At 41.3% G+C, this 20,100-nt stretch overlaps 1 protein-coding gene across 1 annotated transcript in view; it reads right to left on the bottom strand.

Moving 5' to 3' along the window:
* The window catches only part of tenm1 (teneurin transmembrane protein 1), a 189,658-nt gene that overhangs the window by 101,269 nt on the left and 68,289 nt on the right, over positions 1–20,100 (bottom strand). Inside the window, exon 6 of the mRNA XM_031280063.2 lies at positions 846–1,019. Within this exon, the coding sequence (XP_031135923.1) occupies positions 846–1,019 (174 nt within the window). The remainder of the gene's footprint in view (positions 1–845; positions 1,020–20,100) is intronic.

Raw genomic sequence — 20,100 nt, 5'->3', positions numbered from 1 at the left:
TTCCAGAAATAAGTGTAACACTAGTGGTAATAGGTTGTAATGAAGTTGACTAAGAAGATGTAACACAGAATGGGGTGAAATTTATACTTTACAGACAAAACAGAAGTTAGTTAGTAGCTAATGTAGCCTTGAGCTGCTAGCCTCAAGCAGAGATGAGGAGCAGGCTACAGAGGTCTGGTAGGCTCACTTCTATCTAACTCTACACCCAAACAATTTTTAATTTCATCACTTGAGGCGATTTATCAGACTGTGCAGCCACAAAAGACTCTATACAACTTTTTTCACATATGCAGTAGTGATGGCCAAGAAATGGAAACATACTTTGATGTTAAAAATCAGGAGAGTTGCCCTTTAAGACTGAACAAGATATGACCTCAGACTTCAATTAAGCAGTAAAGGCATCTCATGTAAAAATTTGATAAATTTGAAGAAAAAGCAAGCATCAAAAAGCCTGATGGGAAAGTTACCACTTTCCATGGTAACTTACTGTAGGTCAGACTTATTTCAACCTCCGTTATCAAACAGAATTTCCTGGAAATAAACATGACTTACTGAAATTAGACTGGTTTAACTGTTAATCTTGCTTTATAAAACAACCCACTGGTTTAACTGCACACTTGCCTTATTGCTTTTAAAATGTCACAAATACAAAATGAAAGCAGCAGAGCACAGTTAAAGTGTGTGAAATGCTTTAAGCCAATGTTCATTCAATACATTTAATAATCACGAAACTGCAAATTGCTGTATTACATTTGCTTTCTTGTTACTGACGGCCAAATCCTGTCAATAGTTGAGTGCAGAACATCTGTTATTACGGTGTATGCTGTATGTGTGTGTCAGCTTACCTCTGTCACCAGCGTGTGTGTTTTCAGGGTTGAGTGTGTCCAGCAGGTGGATGGAGCTGGTAGGTCTGGTTTTGCTGCGGTCATCCTGTTGATGGTCCACCGAGCTCAGGCCGTTCTCATACAGCTGGCTCTCGCCGTGCCGCAGATGCCAGGTCAGACCTAACAGGTGGACCGCTACACACACACACACACACACACACACGCACACACGCACACACACACACACACACACACACACACACACACACACACACACACACACACACACACACACACACACACACACACACAAAAGATCATTAGTCAAGGCATTCCGAGAGGTGTGTCTGAATCTTCTTCAATGCCTATCTTAGAGTTCTCACTTAGTTTATGTGCTTATTAGTGCCCGGCAAAGCAGTGGACAATTAGCAAATACACAAAGAACACCCACACACACAACCACATCCAGTATATGCACATGTGTACATGAACGCAGAAGGTGGCGGGGGGGGGGCAATTAAGGCAGATCTTCAGAGCCTGAGCCCAGGGCTGGTATTAAAGCGCTAACAGTCTTTTATGCATGACTAATGATGCTTTGAAAGCTGCTGCCGATTCACAATCCATATGGGCCTTTTAAATAACAAAGGGTATGGGAGGATAGGATACTGGATTCCCCCTCCCACTCATAAAACTGTTTACTAGGACAACAATCCAGCATGCTGTTAAATAAAAACAACTAACACCTGGCCATTAATGAAATTAATTAGCGTCTTGCAAGGCTGTCAATAAAATGTTGAGTAAAACATTCACCATCCTCTTGACCAATCATCAGGTTCCCTTCATGTGAGATTATACTCCAACACTGTTTTAGTTTGTTCCTTTAAAAGGAATCTAAAAAGGTAATGCCCCTTTCCTGATGTGAAGAACAAAGCAAATAAAATAAATCATCGCAGGTTTTTTTCTCCTTTGACACATTCAGAACATCAAACAAAAGCATACTCAACTCAAAAAGTTACTTTGCTCTGGTGGCAGTCAGAGGATGGCTGCTGAATGCAGATCAAGGTAAGGAACTTCTAACGACTTCAAACATCTTCACTGTCTGTCTTCTGTGTGCTGATTGCCGACACCCAGAAGAAAAAGCACTTGACACACGCCCGACAACGCTCGCACAAAATGGCTGCTTAGAAAAACAAATCCACAATTATACGGCAATGCCAACACAATCATAGCACGCTCACACAAGCGCTTAAATGTACCTGCTAGTTTCATGTATGCACGCATGCAGTCACGCCTATGTGCTCGCCCACTTGATCCCTAGCTGATGAGGAATACCTAATTAAAACTCCAGATAGTTCAAAGCCCTTTGCAGTCACTTTAAGTTTCAGAAGCACAGAAAAAAGTAACTATTTTCTGTGCAAAGCTAATCTATGATGAGCTCTGAGAGTTGAAGCCAATATGGTCCCATGCTCCACTCTGGCATCTATGGGGATCAGCAAATCATACATTTCAACTTCTGACTAGCCTTAGCCACTGTTGGTTTAGCTATCTATTCATGCACAATATGGGCTCTTCTAAGCAGAACACTGACGATTACTAGGGCCATGAGGGAGACGTCATGCATCATTTAGTTCAGACTAATTGAACTGTCAGCCTGTGACGAGACCAGACATGGACACGCACAGATTCTCCACATAAGTGTGGGTACAAGTCACTCTTTTCAAAATCAATTTTTTTCCATCACTGTAGTTTTCTTATTTTCATTTAAGAAAGATGCAGTGTGGGGGATTTTCTCATTAAAACATCGCTGTGAAATTAGTTGTGATGACTCATTAAAAAGACGGGAGGAAAAAAGTATGACAAACAGTAACCCAAGTGATCTGCCTTGTACATTCAATTTCATGGGTTTAGTCTCCAGCAAAATCCCTTCTGCTTGTCTGGTACTGCAAGCAGAGCAGGTGGAGAGAAACGCACAGAAAGACATGTTGATGACAGTCTGAATCTCATTTTATTCAACAATGATAGATTTAGAGGCAATCCGGCAGAGATTGCCTTTAAAATCAACTCACCTTTATTAGAATTAAACATGAAATATAGTGTTGCACCTACAAATGTAGGTTTGTACTGTATGCATCACCACTGTTTGTACTGCAGTATATTACACAGTGGAGTGGAACAACCTATCACAGTTTCATAAATGAGTCTGTAAGGGGAGTGATGACAGTTTATTCCCAAACTCATACATTTAGCATTTCCACCATTCAGTCTCTCATGCTCCATTCTTTCCTCACTTCCTCTCATCTGGATTGCTTTTCTTTCTCTCTTTATTCTCCGGTGCACCCCCCCCCCCCAACCCCTCCCTCACCTCTGTTAGCCAAGTGTTACCCACTCCAGTAATGACTCTCTCTCCTAGCGTCAGTCCTCACTGGCTCTCCTATCTTCTCCTCTTCACCACTCCATCCCTCCTTAAAAGACCCTCAGACCATACTTCTCCTTCTCCTGCTCATCAGCATCTCTCTCCGTCTCTCTCATTCTCGTTTTATGGCTGTTGACCTTTTGCAAGAACACTTAGCATCTAGGGCCACAGAGCACACGCACACACACACACACACACACACACATACACACACACACACACACACACACACACACACACACATATACACACACGCGAAGGAGGGATAAGGACCTGCGGACATGATGAGGAGAGGATGGTGGTGGAGAGTGCAGGTGTGTATGCTCTTGTACTTTTAAGGAGCTGATGTCCTCACGGCAATATCAAGAGTATTGATGGCATATTTGTTGTTCTTCACTTTACTTTAAGTTAATTCTGGGTATTTAAAAACTGAATACTTATGGAGCCACAGGCAAGGACAGCACTAAGGCTTCAATTTGAATACAGTTAAAGTAAGGGTGTTTTTTTACGTCTAAGATTCCACAACCAAGAGTCTCATTAATTTGCTGGAGTTAGCTAGCAGTTGGATATGGAATGTTGCATAGTTGGAGCTCTTCCGAGGCTTGGATGGGCTTGAAACTCTCCTGGTTGCAACAGTGCAAAGGTGAGCAACCGCTGACTGTGAAGGTTAATTATTGACTTTCGAAACAAAATTTAAATCCTAGCTCAAGGTCCACTTTATAGCTTTTTTTTTGGACAATTAGAGAGTTAGTTCAGTTGTCATAAAGCTATATTATAAGATATATTGTCATAAGATGAAGAAAAAGCTAATGAGCTTGGATTATTTTGTCAAACGAGCAACTGCGTTAGTATATATCTGGTTTGATAAAAGTTCAAACATACAAGCATGTATACATCAAAATGTACGTAGAGAAGTCAATTACAACTCCCAAGCAGGGCGGATAAATCCACTGGGGGTTCCATAGGAACAATTTCATATGGGCCCCATTGAGGCTCCACACAGGTATATTTGCCCAACCCATTTTGTCCCATTGAGTCCCAGCAACCAAACAGTATTTCTATGCTGGGATACTATCCTTCCCCCTACTTTGCAGTATATGAGGTTGTGGTAATTTGCATGAAATGTAATTTGTTTAAGAATATGCAGCATGTAAACATACTATCTCAAATATAGAATGTATTACAACTTGTATATTGTTTGCCCCTATAAGAGACAAGACAATATATTTCCTAAAATTTCGAACTATTCCTTTAAGGGGATTTGTCACATTTTGGGTTAAAGTTAAATGAATTTAGCAACTATGGCACACAATGTTTCGTTCCCAATTGCAACAACAAAGTGTTCTGAATTTGCTACAGCTCTGATTCTTACCACTGACTGGCTTCTTTTCCACATAGCAATGGTGGCTAAGGACCATGGGTATCGTAGTATTTAGAGCCATCTGCTATACCAAAATGATGGAAAGGACACGATTCCTCAGAATCAAAGTTGAAATAATAAAACTGATGATGAACATATGGTAGCAGGGTACTGTTAAATTATACAGGAAACTCTGGTGTTTCTGTTTCCTTGTTTTTTGTGTCAATTGATTGTATAGAAACAGACAGGAAACTAGAAGACAAAGAGGGTATAACTAACAAGTCCAGAAGAAGTCAAACTGGGGACGTTGCAGTTATGTTATCGGTCTTAACCAGTGCACCAGGTGTTTCTATAGCTGTGTTTCCATTAAATTGTCAAGCAAATTTTAAGCACACTTTTGAAATGTCAAAAAAGAAATGTGAATTAGCATTTCCATCAACTGGTTTGGAGAATAAACTAGGCTACCGCGTAGTTTCAGCACAAGTTGACGCTATAGGTTACCCATGGCTGTAAGCTGCCTGTAAACAGTGTAGAAGAAGTAGAGGTTGCTATTTAACCATTAGGGCTGCACAATTGATTGCAATTTTATCAAAATCGCAATGTGAAATAGTGCAATATCCAAATTGCAGTGGGGCGCAATATTTGTTAAAGGCAAAATATGTGTCAAACCATTCTGAATGTGTGCTGCAGAGACGTCCCGGCCTACAAATCCTATCCTCAAGACTAAAGAAAAAAATCTTTGTTTGGTACAGATCCTCACAAAAATCACACTATTATCATTTTCATTTATTTTAATTTTTTTCAATGAAAATGAGAATAATGATACAAAAATTATGTCAATTGCAGTTTAGCAAATTGAAGTTGTATCAAATGTTTCCATTTGCATACAGCTTTTCTAATGTGATACTTCAAAATGCACATAAAGATACGTGAATGGAAACGCGCGTTATGGTTTCGGAACATTTAGAACATCATTAAAAGAACGCAGTCCAGTACAGTAGGAAAAACTACCACCGGAATCAGCAGGTCCACTCACTTCTTAACTCTTTTGCTTATAGGATTTGATACATTTTTTATCCTTTGTGTGGGCACACTCACACAGACACACACTACGACACAGCATGCAGTCAGTTACGCGAGCAGCATGTGCTCAGCATGAACCCTCACTCTCACTCTCTTTTCCCCCTGTCTGTCTATCCATCTCTCTCTAAGTGTCCATCTTTCTCTCCTACGCTCTAGCAAAAACGCACATAACCATCACATGTTAGAGAGGGACTCTGAGTGAGTCCAGTCATTATAACAGGAGCGCCAGCAGCAGCAGCAGCAGTGGCGACAGCGAGCAGCAGTGCAGCGAGCTAACAGGCTGAGGTTCTCGCACACATGAATCATTGATCAGTGTGACAGTGAGATGACTGCCAGAGGTAATAGGACTGCACAGCTGTAAAGGGGTTTCTGTACTGTACCCTCGCTGTCGCCTACCCCGCTGAGATGTGCGTGGAAGATGTGGCAGGCTGAGGGGAATGGCGCAGGGACGAGGGAGAAACTGAGGCAGTTAAAGTAGTAGTAGAATGAGGTGCTTGATGTGGCTTTTTCAGGCTTACTTAAACTAGCGTGGAGAAAAAACAAGAGAACAGAAGAATCCAAGCTATTGGAAATGTGTGGATAGAGTGAGCAAGGCTGCTGAGATAACAACCTCTCTGTACGGCTCTTGTACACAAACAGCTGAAATGCAATGACGTATGGATTTTTATTGTGATTGTAATAAATGGTAACCCTGAACCACTAAATTATCTTCACCATTATTTCCAGATAGGCAGGCAAACGCAAAAGGCTAGTGGAAGCAGAGATAATGTTAGCTTGCAGTTGCTGCTATTGTTGTTGTCAGGCATGTGTGTGTCTCCAGATTAGATAGAAATGATTGTGGGCTCCAGTGATGATTAGATTTCACACTCGTGGTGGGAGAAAGAGTAGGAGATAGAGAAACAAAAGTGTGTGTGTGTGTGTGTGTGTGTGTGTGTGTGTCTGTGTGTGTGTGTATTCCTGTTTAATGCCTGTGTTACACACTTAGTGCAGTTATCTGGGGTTTATAACAGTGCTGGGTTGGGCTGCAGGACACAATCGGTTGGATTGACTGTGAATATACTGTCTTATTGATAACCATTACAGCTAAGGTAGCACTGCAGTCAGTTAAAAATGATTTATCAATACTCTCGCAGCAGCGGAAACACACCCGGGCTTGATTGCCGAGTTCTTTTTCGCTCATACACATGGCAAACCGCCGACTATATTCCATCTGACAACCAAAGACTACAGCTGGCTTTGCCCGGCAGCAAACACTTTCAAGAGCATCAGTCATTCGATTTAGTGTGTAGTTTAGCATGTACAGCAAAAGCAATTTCTCATCCAAGTTCTGCATGGCTGTGTCAGCCTCTGGCTAAGCCACAACTTCTGAGGGATGGGAGAAGGAAAGGCAGAGAGGGAAAGAAGGGCAGAGGGAGATAAAAGACACAGGGAGATGGAGAGAGGGGAGTAGGAAGGAAAGACGGGGAGAGACAAATGGGGAAAACAAGTGTGAAGGAGGAGTGAAGGAGAAGGACTTCAGAGCCAATAAAACAAATGTGTGTCTAAGTCAACGTAAGAGTAGAGACTGAGAGCCTGGGGGTCTGCCTGTCCTCCTGCCTTTTCGCCTGTCGGCCCTTGCTCCACTCTGACAGACAAGAGGTGCTGAAGTGTATTCCTTACTCCCCTCCACCAACCCCTTGAAAGCTACTAATACCACTGTCATGACTGTTTAAGTTTGTATTGTTTGTGTGCATGAGTGTGCGTCTGCTGACATTTGCTTGTGTGCAAGTGGCAGAGCAGCGGCAGAGCCTTACTTGGCAATGTCTTCTCTAACCTTTAGGACTCATCAATCGGAGTGACCTTGCTAATCTGGAATGGGAAGTCCTGTTTGTATAAAGGGATAAAATGGCGAAAAAGAGGGATAAAGGAAGAGCGGAGGAGGTGACACACTTCTCCCATCTTGAATGATGAAATTTGCTGTATATCCTGGTGTTTATTTGCCAGTGAAACTTGCTGTCGCCGTCATCTCGTTAGTCACGGTAGCGACGGTACACCAAGTCCAACAGATCAGAGCTTTCTGCTTCACACATTTCTCTGTTCTTCTTTTATTTCTAATCATGCCCCCTCTCCCTTTCCGTCAGAGTCCCGCACTCTCCCTGTCTGTCTCCCACACGCTGTCTTAGTGATCTGGCCCTTTTCTAAAAGCTGAGTCATGTCACAACAGACAGAATAGTGTTGAATGTGCAGGGGATCGGCGCCATGTTAGATTCCCCTCCGGCAGTTACCACCAACCACCACTGAGAGCTTAAACACTGCAGACAAATAGCGACTCACAACTGCAGCTCAGTCACACACAGCTCAATCCCTGTGCGTTCGTGCGTGGGTGTGTGACTGGATTTTTGTGTGTGTGTGTGAGCGAACGAGAAAGAAGAAAAAAGTGTGAGTGTGACTTGCCGTGAACGTCCGTGTGCATGCGTGTGAGCATGTACTTGCCTGGTGAACTATTGGAGCTATTGAGGCTTTTTCATTGCAGCCTCTCTGACCTTCTGGAGACATTTTACCAAAGGGCTCTCTCGACATTCAGAGCTTTCTGACCAGAGTCTGTTTAAAGCAATTTTACCAAAGGCTCCTGTAGCTGTTAGGGCAGTTTTAGCAAAGGCCAGCAGGTTTCTTAGAGCTGCATCAGACGACCAAAATAGAGGACCGAAAACAAAGAGAAACTGGACCAATCAATACAGACCCCAATGAGGCATGAAGCAGCTGGCTGAAAGACGCTGGGGGTGAGGAGCACACACACACACACACACACACACACACACACACACACACACAATTTTACCCTTAACTTTTTCTGTCCTCATGCACCCAAAATATAGTTGTTTACTTGCTGCAAGAACACTGAACAACACAGATACAGTTTACAGTAAACAAGATCAGAAAATGCTTTCATGAATTAGAAAGAAAAATGAAAAAGAAACACAAATGTGTTGCTGGTTACCAGAGTTATTCTAAACAAGTATTTAAAAAAAATCACATCTGGTGTAACAATCAAAATAAACACCAATAAACTGTCAGATTTTCTTTCGTTTTTTGAGAACTAGAAACTAAATAACGAGCCTTAAGTATATAGTACATATACACACACACAGTACCCTAAACACAAACACACAGTACCCTAAAACAAACACACACACACGCACACGCACACACACACACACACACACACACACACACACACACAATGAAGCGGAGGAGGGATAAGGACCTTCGGACGTGATCAGGAGACGGTGGTGGAGAGTGCGCACACACACACACACACACACACACACACACACACACACACACACACACACACACACACTATTCTCCAAAAGACATGCTAATCTTACTACATAGTGTTTGTAAACTTTAGAAAGCAACATGGAGGCTAATGACAATGTTACGGTGATTAACGTTACATCTTTTTTATATCTATTAATTATTTTTTTATTTTATTCTGTCTCTCTTTCAAACGTATTGCTGACTAATTTAACATCCGAGCATTGCTTGGTAGAGACGGATGGAATTTGTGGCCGAGGCGACAGAAGTTATGGTGCGTTCCAGTTGAACTGTGAAGTCGAAATTTTTGAGTTCCCAGTTGGAAATGGACAACATGGCTGCTCCAAGCATCAACAGTAGTAAAAGCTGTATGAATATACTGTTTTAAGCACTTTTGTCCAGAGCTGCAAAGATGATTCTATTAATCTCATCAACAGTAGTCAAAGTAATAGTAAATAGTATCTATTAGGCATCAGCTATTAAATTAATCGGCAGCTATTTTGATAATTAATTAAATATTTGAGTGATTTGTTATTAAAGAAAAGTAAGAATTCTTTGAATCCAGTTTCCTAAATGTGAATATTTTTTAGAATGTTTACTCCTCTATGACAGTACATTTTTTGACATTTTATAGATCAAACAACTAATCGATTAATTGAGAAAGTAATTGACAGATTAATCAACAATGAAAATAATTGATAGTTGCAGCCCTACTTCTCTCTTATTTTTGCCCTGCCGATCGGAGCCGATAAATACCCGAGCCTACTCAGGAGTAATTTGTCCCGGTAGTGAATGCCAATTGTAACCTTTACAACTGCAGACAAAAGCCAGATGTTAGTGGGTGTAAGTGGGTTTTTTTGGCCAGTGTAATAGTGAATCAAAGGTGAAAGCCCTCTTAGTGTGAGCTATAATTATGGTACAGATTGAAAATATCTGTTGAGACAAAGAGAATAATGCCAATACACAGTGCAGAACACGGCACAACTGCTGTATTGTGATTGAGTCACTGTGTGCGACAGCAGTTTTGTGTCCAACTGAACTGTGCTGAGCCAGTACACTCCTAATACAACGAGTTTTAGTTTCCAGGCCCTACTGGAAACAAGCTGTTGCCCGCCAATATTACCCACTCAGCATTGCTGTGTAGATAATTGGTTGCCTGTTGCTCTCCTTTGCAGAGCTGCACAATGAAGAGGATCGCCGCTGACCCCAGACAAACAGCGGCCACCTGCTCAAAAACCTTTTCTTTGGGAGAAAGCAGACTGATCTTATAAAGTGGCGTATGTATGACACGCCAATTGGTATGCCGTTATTGGTGTGTTATCAAGACGCACACTCGCTTTTCAGCGTGTTCATCAACGCCGTTTGTCCTCCATTGACTTACATTACCTTGCGTTTGCGTGTGAATTGACGCCGTAGCGAGTAGTATGAAAGGGCGAAAATCCGCGTAGGGAGGTTGGTCGGGGGGGTGGTTGGGTAAGACACAGGACTTTCACCCAGGAGAGCGGGGATCGCGTCCCACGTGTTATGTTTCCTTCGTTTTCTGCGTGTGTTGTTTCCTTACCAAGTTTTTCTTTTCCTAAACCCAACCGTTTTTTCTTTTCCCCCGCGTGTGACGTTAAAACCAACCGTAGCCTCGCGATAACACGCCACGTGGCTTTAGAAAGTGGCGTGTATATCTACTCTGTATATAGCAGACAGCTCAAAATGTGTACATATAACACACCACTTGGCTTTAGGAAAGTGGCGTGTATGTTTACGCGATGTCATGATGTCATGTTGGAGAAAGTAACATTTCAATAGGACCAACCTGACTCAACACTTCAACAGCTTCATCCCGATAGCCATCACTAGATTTAGCTGTCCCTCTGACTTTCCCTCTGTACATAATCAATGGACTTTTGCCCCCCACATGCTATCAGAACAGACTGCAATCCCCACTGTTACTGTTCGCTCCACTGAGGTTATTATTATCTCAGTCCGTTGGTTTTCACAATTTTGCGTTCATAATATTGTGCTCTCTACCACCTAGCATCAGGAACTGATCGTCACTAAACTAAATTTTGTGAAGCATATTTACCTACTCAGTGCAGCCATCACAAAGTATGGTACAGTATGTGTGCGACGGCCTGCAGATTGTGCTGTCTCTTTGGGGCGCAGCTCAGACTCAACAAAAGTAGCAGATCTTCAGCAGAGTGAATCAGCACATTTGAGCTTTTTCAATTTAGACTTGGACTAACCTTTTATTTTGGGTCTTTTCTTCCACATGGATTTACTCACAGTCTTTGCTAAGGAGCTACTGACAGCTACGGGCGTGGTTTAGGTGTGTGACAGCAACGACTATGGCGGACATGATAGACAGATTGTTCATCCAATTACCTGCCAGGTATCTTCCAAACAGTTTCCAAAAAAGGGTTCTCAGAAAGTTCTGTGTTAACAAACCATCTGGCACATCAGGTTACCTTCACATCAGCATAGGCAGACTGGCTATCTGGCAGTTCTGGCGAATGCCAGAAGTAGGGGTGTCACCAGTGACGGACTGGTAATTGGGCATTTGGGCAGATGCCAGAGGGGCCGCGGGCCCTCATGGGCCGTTTGGGCCAGCCAGCCAATCAGAGAGCCGCTTAATTGTAAACAGCGGCCCATATAATTTCTGTCGGCCCCCTTTCAAGCATCAATAATAAAGTTCTATGGCCAAACAACACCCAAATTTGTCCAAATCCTTCACACCTAGCAATAATGTAATCTGATCAGTATATATACCACATATGAGTCTCTCAATATCACAGTCATGGTTACCCTCTACAGTCACGAACTTTTACATTAGTCTGTATTGTTTTGTAGCAAAATTACTTATTCAGATCAAATGTTCCAAAACGTAAATGTGCATGGTTTAAAATAAAACAAATCTACCTGCATTTCTTTTATTTGAATATTTGTTTGCAAAAGTTAAAATGTAGCAATGCCTTCTGGGAATTTCAAGACAGAATCGAGTAGATCGCGTCTACTGTCTATCAGCGTGGTTGTTGGAAGTTGAAAATTGGAAATTGGAAGCTATACTGTTGACAAAAGAATTAATCGAGGCATCTAGCGACACGAGGGGGGCAGAGAAAAAGAGAGAGAAATATAAGAGAGCACTGTTGGCTGACGTTGAAAAATGCTAACAAACTGACTGATTTGTTTTTAAAATCAAGTGCAGCTTCAGCTAGCATTAGCGCTAATACTGCTAGCATGTTAGCGACACATCTGAGCCAGCACACCAGGGAGAAAGACAGGACAGAGGAATATGAGGAAGAGGAAGAACAAAACGAGCAAGAGGAGGATGAAGAGATAGACATGGATAATTAATCTATGGAACTAACCAACACAGAACAACAAGCCTGCTGTGGGTCTGAATGTGGATTACCTGAAGCAACAGAGATGGAGACCAATGCTGCAGGAGGGAGTGTAGGTAGCCTACAGTAAGTTTGGCTACTTCAGAATATTATATTATTATGGAGCAGCTGGCTCTGATGATATATTCTTTTTTTTATTATATATATATATATATATATATATATATATATATATATATATATATATATATATATGTTATGTTTTGGTGCAGTTGTTTATAGCATGGGAGTTTACGTTCACCATCACTGGGGCTATCAAAAGTGTGTGTTCTTTCCGTGCATCAACAGTTCTATCTGCGACCCCCCCCCTACCGGTGGGCCGCTGGTGGGTGGAAATGCCAGGGCATTTTTGTTCCCAGTCCGTCACTGGGTGTCACGATACCAAAAATTCAGTAGTCGGTGCCAATACCAGTAAAATAACATGATTCTCGATGCCAATTTCGATACCACCGTAAAAAAAAGAGGATTTTCTAAGATTCCATGTACTTGAACTTGAAACATGAACTTCTTTATTAAAATATTTGAAAAATATCAAAATGTCATAACAAGACATACAAAACATGTACAATAGAGCATAGAACAACATAATAGTGCAAAAGTGCAATGAATGGTCATAGTGCAACAACTAGTGTCCCCAGACACATTCCAGGCATCTTTTCAAAAGGTACTGTGCAAAAACAACAACAGTGCAAAAACAACAGGGTTTCTAACAGTTGCGTGACCAGAGACGTTACGAACCCCGGGTACATATTGGAGATGTATTTGAAAGATAGATACAAAAATATGCAAGACTGTACGGCTGCAGCCTGGAGCCTCCCGTCTGCTGCCGTCGGGCTTCTACTTTTAGAAAAAGAAGCTTGCGTCTGGTCCGCTATGTCTTCGTACTTTGGTGTTTTGGGTGTGTAAGTATGTAATAATGTTTTAAATATGCAAGCATTTACATTATATGGTGCCATGGTAGTTTACTTTAAGGTTTTATGAATAGTGTGTATTATTTAATTATGAAAGCCTGTAAGTGCGCCTCATGCTGCTGGTGCCATAAACTAACGTGAGTCTGGTTTTTGCAATTATAAAGCAAATAATGTGCCCGTCTGAAATTGGGCCAGCAAGGGACGGAATTGCCATGGCCAAATGTTTTGTCCCAGTCCTCACCTGTCCATCGGTACACTAAAAATTCAGACCAAGGAGTTTTACACCCTGTCTTTCTGTTGGATACATTTTCTTAATTACTTTGCACATAAAGACTGAAATCTAGGCTAATTACAAAAAATAATTTGTTAAAATATACAACATTATACTGTACTATTTCTGATGCTACTTTCCAGCTAAAAGAAAAAAGGTAAAGCTGTCTCACTAGAACCACCAATATTCATGTTTTTCCAGCTCTATTCCAAAAGAAGTGTTATTGCTGTAGTATGTGTTTCCTAAAACACTATAATAAGAGCCAGGAGCACTGGTGCTGAAGATGGACAGTATAACTGCCATACATATTATTTCTGTTAGTATGAAACATGTTTATTGTTAAATTTATTTAATCATTCATGAATACGGAGTGTCGATGTTAATTAGGAACTAAAGTACATTTTGTGTTGCACACGGACACTTTTTAAGGTGCAATAGGAGAAACAGACATGGAGTGAGAAGTTATTCTCCGTGTGTGATGACAAGAGTTACTCATGTTTTGAGCAGAGAAGTAAAGATGTTTTTCATTTTTGTTTTTTGAACCGGGTATTTGCAAGTGAACTCATTCCCTCTTGGTTATATGCAGCCAGCGAGGTATGTGTATTGTTTGTATTTCCCGAATGCATTTGTATTTACCTCTTTATAGTGTATGTGAACGTGTTTATCTTTTATATTGTCATACTGTAGTTTGATGGTGGATTTCATTGACTGTGAATTGCCAGTGAAGGTGGATGTGATGGTTTAAGAAAAGGATGACAAGTGCAATAAATCCATCAGTAACCAGAACCATGGTGTCGTTTATTTCCCGGAGGGAGTGATAGACAGAGCTAGCCGGCATTAGAGTTAGAAGCAGTGCTGGATCACAAGTCAAAATATCTCTGAAAAAAAGTCTATTCCCGTACTGTACCATTGCAGGAGTTGCTGAATGGTTCCATCGAGTGATTCTTGAGTCTAAACCTGTTGTTAAAGTCTTCTTATGACATACTGTAACTCAACGATAGCTGAGACAGGATGTAGGCTTATTATATTCCCTCATAAAAGGTCACTACCTTGTCAAAACAGTCACACATTTTATTTCACTTTTAGGAGCCACTAGTTATGGGCTCACATTGTCTCATGTCTTCACCAGACTTCATCAAATGGTAGGGGATCTGCTGCTGCCCTCTCTGTCATAATGTCTCAACGTTTCTCACATCAGGCTATACACTTTAGTCTAAAGTGGACATACCATCTGATAATATTAGCACTTTTTGTAAACATACATACTGCTATAAATTCAGCCTACATCCACCCTCATCGCTACACTCCTCTACTCTTCTCCGGTGTTTACAACTTTGTCACTAGATTTAAAAACTTGTCAGAGTCCTTGAGTGCTTTTATTTCAAAGACGAGCCTGTGCAGCAAATCTCGCAACACTTTGAGCAGGAATCAGCTACTTTCCTCAGTTACAGCTCTCCAGTTTATATAACAGCTGCTAGTGATGTTGAAGGCCAGATTTAGTCAACCGACTTGGCAGTATGTCTGAAACATGAATGAACTGCATTTGGGTGAGCCAGTGTGATGAACCAACTAACCACTAATGTTAGTCACATTGTTTCCCCCCTTCACCCTCCATACACAATTTGAAGCGCTTTCTTAGTTATGTGTAGAAGTAATTAAAACCTAATTGTTTATTTAGTTTTTTCCTTTTTTTGCTTTCTAAAACTGCTTCTTGGGCTTCCTGCCTGGGTCTAGAAACATACCAAATCCCGATGTAAACAATGAACATGTGTTGCACCAGAGGCCTGTACTACCAATCAAGATCAACATGCTCTGGATTTATTTCAGTTACTCGGCTTCACCTAACCTCCCTCTCTCTCTCTCTCCCTCTCTCTCCCCCTCTCTCTCTCTCTCTCTCCCCCTCTCTCTCTCTCTCTCCCTTTCTCTCTCTCTCTCTCTCTCTCCCCCTCTCTCTCTCCCTCTCCCCCTCTCTCTCTCTCTCCCCCTCTCTCTCTCTCTCTCTCTTTCTCTCTCTCTCTCTCTCTCCCCCTCTCCCTCTCTCTCTGATCTTCTAAGAACGGTGACGCCGTTATCAACCGAGTATTGATTGGTCAGTAGGCGGTGCTTTTACACCAGTTGATCTCTAATCTCCAACTTAACCTGCTCCCGACCAGGTTAGGTGTTCAGCATAAGTTACCACGGTGATTTAACCCGATCACAAGTGATCCACCTGTGATATAGAAAACCCTGGGTTGAACCTGAAGTTACCTCGTTAACGCCAAATCTTGCTTCGTAGTACATGCCTCAGCCTCAAGATGCTGCCCACAGTCAACAAAACTGCGTCACTGTTAAGTATCAGTGCTAGCTTAAAGCAGATGACCATTTTCTAACGTTACCTTAGCTAGTAACTCACCCTTTCTCTGACAGAAACATTTCCCTCCTCTTCTCGTTTGTATTTGCTTGCTAACTAGCAGCCTTTCATTTGAAATAACCGTAATGCTACATCGATGCAGTTAACGCTAGCATGGATGTGTAATAAAAGCTAAACACGCATGTTAGCTAACTAATTCAACAAACAATCTATGAGTAGCTAATCATCCGTGGTCTTAGCAGCAGGTGTGGACTGAACCATTTGCATCCTATTAAGGGGTTAGTTGGTAGAGGACAGCCTAAAAAACCCAACTCTTTGCTCCTAATTCAGTATGTCTGTTATTTAAGTATTTAGCTGCTGTTTATTTATTACATTAAATACCTATACATTTGAAACTGTACAGCAAACAAAACTATTTAGCATTGTTATGTTGGGGGGGCACCAACAAGGGGCCACTCCTCTTATATTATTCTAGAAAAAAAGCTTTTTTTTGTGTGCCATTGCACTTTTACTGCAACAATTGATATTTATACAATATTGAAATGTAGAGTTAAAGTATGTTGCTCCACTGCTTTTCTTAGTTTGTCAATTGTACACCTCCCAATAAGGATTGACAATGTTATATAAAATCCATCACTGTCAATAGCCAATAGGCCTTTTTCACTGAAGACATTTTGACTTCTACAACGACACTGGGTGTTTCTCAGTCTTAAGAATGCAACGAACGGACTTGTGTTCTTGGGGAGAATGTTCTTGCTGGTTGTTCTTGGACGAATTAACCCGCAAGTTCACAAGCACAGAAAACACTGTTAACAGTTTGAGATGATGCGTTCTTCCTGTTTTTGCTCAACCCCCCCAGCACAGAGGCTACCTGCAGAGCCCCAAAATACCAGCTAGAAATAAAAACCACAACAATATAACCACTTTGTATTAAAACAATCTCTGGACAAGAAAACCTCATAATGCTACAACTATTGCAATAATATTGAAAAATAAAACATATTGAGCTTTAATTTTATTGTTTATGGTTTAGCTCAAACACCCCTTACTTATTCAAAAGAGTGGAACGCGATCCCTACTATTATTAGTGTAATAGTTTAAGTCAGTTTAAATAAAAAAATAAGTTGGCTTATGCACTGGCGTGTCCTATGTGTCCCTATTAGTGTTATGTGGAATTATCATTTCTATATTATTGTAGTGCACTGTAGGCTATATGCCCAGGGACAACAGATGGAAATTAGCAATTAAAATGATAAAGGTTGGTGTCTCCCCTTTAGTCTACATAACATGTCATAGCATGTTACCACTTTATGTACAACTGTTAATTTATCATACAGACTGAAATTCAACTTCTAATAAATCAGAAAACAAATACACCAAAAAAATATGAACTAAATACTAAATCTAATGTATAGCCTATGGCATCATTTAAACAAGTCTCCCGAAGAGAAACGGGTATATCTCTCTCCCCCGCCTCTGCCTGTTGCGCTGTGTGTGTGTGTGTGTGTGTGTGTGTGTGTGTGTGTGTGTGTGTGTGTGTGCGTGCTTGTGGAGTTTAACTCCGAAAAGCCAGTTAACCACAGGTTCCCGTTAATCTTATGATGGACATGTGTTGTGATATTTAAACAAACGATCCGTCAACGGTGAAGCCTCTTATTTACAGGACCGGTCTAAAAGACCTCTGGCTTACAGCGGGGTCTCCGAGCGTGACCGTCCGAGCGACGAGCTAGCGGCCGGGGCAGGCGCCTGCTGGCTGCCGCGTCACTTTATGGAGCTTCTCAACTCCGAAAACTTTGGAGCAAATTGTCAAGTCGGCAAAGATTTGCGCAAGACTGCCTATATTCGAAATCTAAACCGTTCATTTCTCGCCAAAAATGTTCTCAGAAGTGAATTTAGTGATGAATAAAATGGCGAAAACTGTTAAAATTGTCCCGTTTTTGGTCTGTCTATGTACCGGAACTCCAACCCTCACCGATGCCGAAATGAATGTTGGTATACGGGTGATGCCAAGTTTATACGAGTTACCAACCATTGCATCCTCAGTAAAATGGGCGTGTCAAGAACATTTCCGGGAATCTTAACTGTTCTTGGTGAAATGCGAACTTGTGAATTGGGACAGTACTTTGGCAACACGAGATGACGTTCACAGGGACACAAGAACACAAGTCAATAGAACAACACAGATTGAGAAACGCCCACTATCTCCACAGTAGAAAAAAACACAGGTGTAAATACTGTAATTAAATAATGGCTGAATTCCATTTAGCGGTTTTGATGTTAGGGTCCTGGTATCGTGCATGCTGGCTCACTGTCACTCTCATTCAGGGTTTTTCTTGCATAGAGGAATTTTTGGCGCCCCCCCGAAGAGGTTTTTTGCCAGCCTCAAAGAAAAATCACCAGCACCAAAATGGTAAGAATTGAGAATAAAATATAGCAATTCAAATCCTCTCTTAATGTGTTTAAGAGCAATTTACCAAACAACCATTGAACCAGCAGAACATAAACTTGAATATAAGATCTGATCTCAGTTTTATCTCCAGAGTCAGGCTGTATACTGGACTCTCCTGGTGATTTATATAAATATTATTTGTTTAACCAGTTTTGTTAATTGGGGTTTATAAAATTGTCAGAAATAATAGGTAAATGCATAGATTTCTGTCAAATAAGGTAACACAGACTTATACTGTCTGTGTACGCGGACAGATCCTGCTTACTGTCATGTGTAGTCGCCCCCCCAAAGGCCCATTCTGAGCCTGGAAAAAACCCTCTCATTGGAACACTTGAATAGAATGGAGCCATCGTAAGAGTTATTAGTAACACCTGTACTTTTCCTACTATTACAAGTCAAATGTCTGCTTTTGGCTCACATTAGCACAGCAATAGTGACAGGCGGCTATAGCAAACATGGAAAGGCCGGTGTTTACACCATAATCTCTTATACGACTGTCAGCAGATGCAGCAGCTCAAAGAGTAAAAACAGTTACATTTCCCATCGTGTTACATCTGTGCTGTCTGTGGTCACACATTTTGACTCCCAAAAATGATGCAAGGTGGCTTATTTGATATTATTTGCAAATTTTAGCTTTGTCGCTACCTTTAGCTTCAGCATTTTAGCTGTTACCTTTCTGTCTGCATGTTTTGGGTTAATTGTCTATGAAAAAAGAATTTAACAAGGCCTTACTGTATGTACAGTAGTTCTGTGGTTGTGTCTTGCAGTGTTGCTGTTGTTACATGTTTCTTGAGTTCCTGACAGGAAATAGAGAGCTAAATTGAAGAAAAAAATAAGGAATCCACAGATCATTATAGTCATACATATTGTTGTTAAATGTGAGTGTGTGTGTGACTACTATCTTTGGTGTCCCGATACGGATGGACCCTTTGAGGTTGATACTTGGTCTCCTGGAGGGTCGGATCACTGATAGTAAGCACAGGAGACTTTTCAATATACGGACTTTTGCTGCTAGAAAGAACATTCTACTCTTCTGGATCAAACCTGCTGCTCCAACAAAACAATCATGGCACAACATTGTTATGGACTGCATTCCTAGTGAATATGTCACGTGCTTGCTTCACTCCAAAATAGATGCCTTTCATAAGGTCTGGGACCCTTACTTGCAGCATATTGGGCCCACAATGTCATCCTCCTTGCTTCGTGGATTTCCTAGACCAGCCTAGCCTGTCTTTGTGACTTGGTTTTAAATGCCCACTATCTGACGAGCGCCTTGTAGCCTTGCTATGTTTATATGCTCTGTATTGATTCTCTTCTGGATCCTGCTTTGCCTTGCTGCAGAATGCTGAGAGGGTGGAGGCTGGATGGAAAATGCTCTGTTATTCATTTTTACTTTCACAATTATTTTCTATTTACTGTATCCACATGCCCACATCCTCCGTTTTTTTCCTTTTCCGTCGTGTCTGAGCTGTTCTGTGTTTTGTGTTTTGAAAAAAATGCAATAAAGATAAAAAAGAATTAAAAAAATGTGAGTGTGTGTCAGAGTAAATGTCTTCTTGTTGTAATGTATGGTTGGCCTGAGCTTTTCAGTTGCAATTTCTCAATTTGTTAGCCAGGGTGGAATAGAAGCACTTCTTGATAAGCTATAATCATCCTGGAGCTTTGAGACAGACCAGGCCAGCTAGGACGTTTGGAGGAGAAATCCAGATCAAGAGGGAGCGACTTAAGTACTCTTATTCACTTCTAGCCA

Source organism: Sander lucioperca, chromosome 1 (assembly GCF_008315115.2).
Source record: "Sander lucioperca isolate FBNREF2018 chromosome 1, SLUC_FBN_1.2, whole genome shotgun sequence".
NCBI classification, from domain to species: Eukaryota; Metazoa; Chordata; class Actinopteri; order Perciformes; family Percidae; genus Sander; species Sander lucioperca.
This window is presented reverse-complemented; position numbering and strand designations above follow the sequence as displayed.